At 49.8% G+C, this 3,550-nt stretch overlaps 1 protein-coding gene across 1 annotated transcript; it reads right to left on the reverse strand.

The window, feature by feature from the left end:
• Positions 1–228: 228 nt before the first annotated feature.
• LOC105664120 (uncharacterized) lies at positions 229–3,168 on the reverse strand. The gene is made up of 2 exons (XM_076541841.1): positions 2,024–3,168; positions 229–1,942 (listed from the first exon to the last, which is right to left on the reverse strand). The coding sequence occupies exon 2, from the start codon at positions 1,636–1,638 to the stop codon at positions 304–306; it is 1,335 nt and encodes a 444-aa protein (XP_076397956.1). The 5' UTR covers positions 1,639–1,942; positions 2,024–3,168; the 3' UTR covers positions 229–303.
• Positions 3,169–3,550: the final 382 nt, after the last annotated feature.

The following is a 3,550-nucleotide window of genomic DNA, read 5'->3' on the forward strand; positions in this document are numbered from 1 at the left end:
CCCGTATCGAAATCTCCGCGTCCGTCAGGTACGGGTTCCCGAGTATTCCCTGCGTTGGTATCGGGAAGGAATTTTGCACAACGTAAAACTTGAATTTTTCACCGAACAATGTGACATCCGTTGCCCCTATAGTGAGCACGGCCTGAGCTGAAATACCCGATATTGACATACGGTCGTCCAAATTTATGACCATTTCGGGTCTTAATGCTCCTATTTTGATCAAATTTGGCTCCGCGCCCGTATCAATCATGAGGGCTGATTTGGCCCTGAGTTCTGGCGCAGTGACGGTTATCTGCGGGATCATTACTCCTCGTCCGTTGTTATAATTAATTCGGGCTGTTCTAACGTTACTGTGCGTATTGCTTTCGCGCTTGGGCCCTCCCGTCTCCTGGTCGCCACGGGCGGGAGGGCTTGCTCGTTTCCCGAATTTCGCATTTGTTCGTTATATCGACGCTTTCTGCATTCGTGCAGGTCGTGACCTGGAATGTTGCAGTATCGGCAGAATCTATCAGGCAGCGGCGGATCTCTCCTATCATCTCCGCGGGGGTATCGCGTGAATCCCCGATTCGCCTGGTAGTTCCGCGGCGGAACGGGCGACGTTGGTTTCCACGAGTCGCGACGCGGCGGACTGCTAAAACGGCGTTCGGGCCATTCCGAGTTTTGATCACGCCTTCCGAAATCAACGCGACGCGGAGATTCGTTTCTTCTAAAGTCTCTACTCGATCGCCAGTCGGGAGTTCCGTCACGTTGTTCGAAATTCACGCGGCGCACTTCGGTACGGCCCTGTCTCGAGTTTTCTAACTCTAGTCTCTTGAACACCGAGATGGCTTCTCGAAATACGCATTTTAAAGGTTCGGCCGCGACCACTTTCACTTCCAAGCGCATGGGTGACATCAACCCATCAATAAAACAGCTTTTCGCGAAATTGTTGATTTCATCGATATTAGGCGCGCCTCGGTCGCAATCGAGGATCGCATCACGCAAGTCTTTTACCCTGGTTATAAAATCTAGAACGTGCTCACCGTTCTTCATGTAGATACTGGCTAATTCGCCGCGGTAGTAGTCGACGGTGCGTTGTGGTCCGAAGATGTCCTTTAGGGTGTTGCACAGCTCAGCGACGGTGTAGATCTCTTCGTCCTCCACAGCGGCAGCGGCGTGCCCACTCAAGTGTCCAATAATGAGCTTAACCAGTGTTCCCTCGGCGTGAGCGGGAATTAACTGCCTGGCTCTTTTACACGCCCGTGTAAATGTTAATAAAGTCGGTGAGGAACCATTGAAAACGGGCACCATTTTTACCGCTTCGTTAAGGGTGTAACTGACGGATTCACTGGCAACGGCAACACTTGGCACCTCCATCTCCGTGGGTAATTCTTCGGGACTATCACTTTTCCTCGGTATCGCCCCTTGGCTCTTTTCAGCTTTCCGGATTTTTGCTAACACTGCTTCGTTCCGCAGGCGAGCTTCCTCCAGCTCTCGTGTCTCGCTGTCAAGCACTTGGGCTTCCTCTCGAAGGCGCCTTTCCTTTTCGATTTGTTGCTTTTGCACCATGGCCATTTCGTCCTCACTCATTAGTTCCGTCTGCCTCGAACGGAGTTCCATCGGCGTCGTTTTCTGAGTCCCAGCCGGTTGCGATGGCATGTTGACGGCAGAATTCGTCTACCGAGGGCGGACACGACCACTCGTTCTCGCGGAACGCCCGGAAAAAGTCCACCAATACTTTGTCTGGCACTTCCCTGTGGTTATACACTTTTATGGCACTTCTTGTGTCCAAAATGTCGTAGCTGAATAACGGCACTTCGCGTGATGACGTCCCAGTGTCCGATTCACTATCTAAGGTCACAATTTCTGGTCCAAACACTTGTTGCAGAAACTTCTCTTCGAGGAGCTTGAGCTTCCTCGCTTTTACTCGCCGGCCCGCACGGCAGCCACGCTTCCTTTTCCCCTATTTTCAAACGATAATTACTAAAAATTTATTATTTACGAAAGAAAAGTACAATTCCTGTACTCAGTCTCAATGACTTACCGGCATGCTGTTGGCTCGCGTATTCAGCAGCGTTCGTGGAGGCGCAAAAATCCGGTTACCAACAGCGGTCGTCGGCTCGTAATTGAGCTACTCACTTAATGGTACGCGAAAAATTCGCAGTCTCTTTCGATACTGTGGCAACACCTTCGCTTTTACGCGCAAGTGTGACACGAATATCTGCGGAAAACTAGCGAATCTTGTAGACAGAATGCCCTAAGCCTCTTCCAGGCAAGAGGTAGTACAGCCCTGAAGCGCACGTACCGCTTGCAAAGTCAAGAACGTTAAGGATCTGCTCTTGTCGAAAAACTCTGTAGCGCGAACTCGACGTCTTCACTGTATCAAGGAGCGTGACTGAATGAGCGCGTTACTGCGGCGGCAGTGGATGCGTCACCCGCGCTGGCGTGAGATCCGGCGCGTCGTGGGAACTGGCGCGCTCAGGAATGCGGCGCGCTTATCTCCCGCTCGGTACGGTCGAGCGTCCGGCCGGTGTCGTCTAACGTCTGGCGCGCTTCTTATCTCGGGACCTCCTTGTCCGCTTTGTTCTTTCACACGCTTCGTAATCTTGACTCGCTGAATGTCACGTAGGCAGCTATCTCTCCACGGTGCTGAGTCAATCCCACCGCTGTCACCAATTTTGTTACGGCCAGGGGTGTCCAGTGAAATAATATGCTATTTCACTCGCCTCGCTGACTGTATCTTTTAATTATTTCGCTCAGCTTTCGGGTTAGCGTAGCTCGCCGGCTTACGTCGTGGCCCTGGGTCCCGTGGAAGCAGCTGTTGTTGGAGACGTTGAAGTATTTCTATGTCCTCGTCGTAGCTGTTAGGCTCGTCTTGCGTGATTTATCACGGAAGCTCGGAGGTTGCGATAGTATAATTCAAGTCGTGCAGGTATTAAAGATTGAAGACAACAGTATAATTATATAATTGTATATTCTCCAATACTAAATCCTCGATTGTATATAGGTAGATATGTGTATTGTTCCTTTATAATATATTCTTATGCTTACTCGCTCGACGAAATGGGTAGTCGTTTACGACTCCCTAGGAATCAGGCTGGGCTGATGTGATACTGGATGACTGGACGGGCCTCAGGCAGGATTACCTAGCACTGAGGGTACCGGTATGCAGACTAGGGCGGACTGGCGCCAACTGACTCTGGGTGTTAAGGAATGAGCTGGGTTTTATAGTGGTTGAGGACAAAGGAAATCATTCTAGAAGGTTCTGGCTGATGTAAGAGGATGTTATGGCTAGGTGTCGATAAGGATATTCTGATTAGTTTATCTTGAAGGATGTTTGTAAGACGAGATGTAGGAGTTGTCGTGAGAGGATGTTATGGTTTGTTGTCGATAAGAGTATCATGATTAATTTGGTTAGAGGATGTTTATGAGTTGGATTATCGGGGGGATGTTTATGGGATTGAGTTCGAGGAAAGGACTTATCTTGTGGGAAAGGAATGTCGAGCGGTTCCTACGGTACTTGCTTACATATTGTTCCCTATCTCTATATGATTAACTATGGTTAAACATG

The sequence above is a fragment of the Megachile rotundata genome, unplaced genomic scaffold, assembly GCF_050947335.1.
Source record: "Megachile rotundata isolate GNS110a unplaced genomic scaffold, iyMegRotu1 scaffold0190, whole genome shotgun sequence".
NCBI lineage: Eukaryota > Metazoa > Arthropoda > Insecta > Hymenoptera > Megachilidae > Megachile > Megachile rotundata.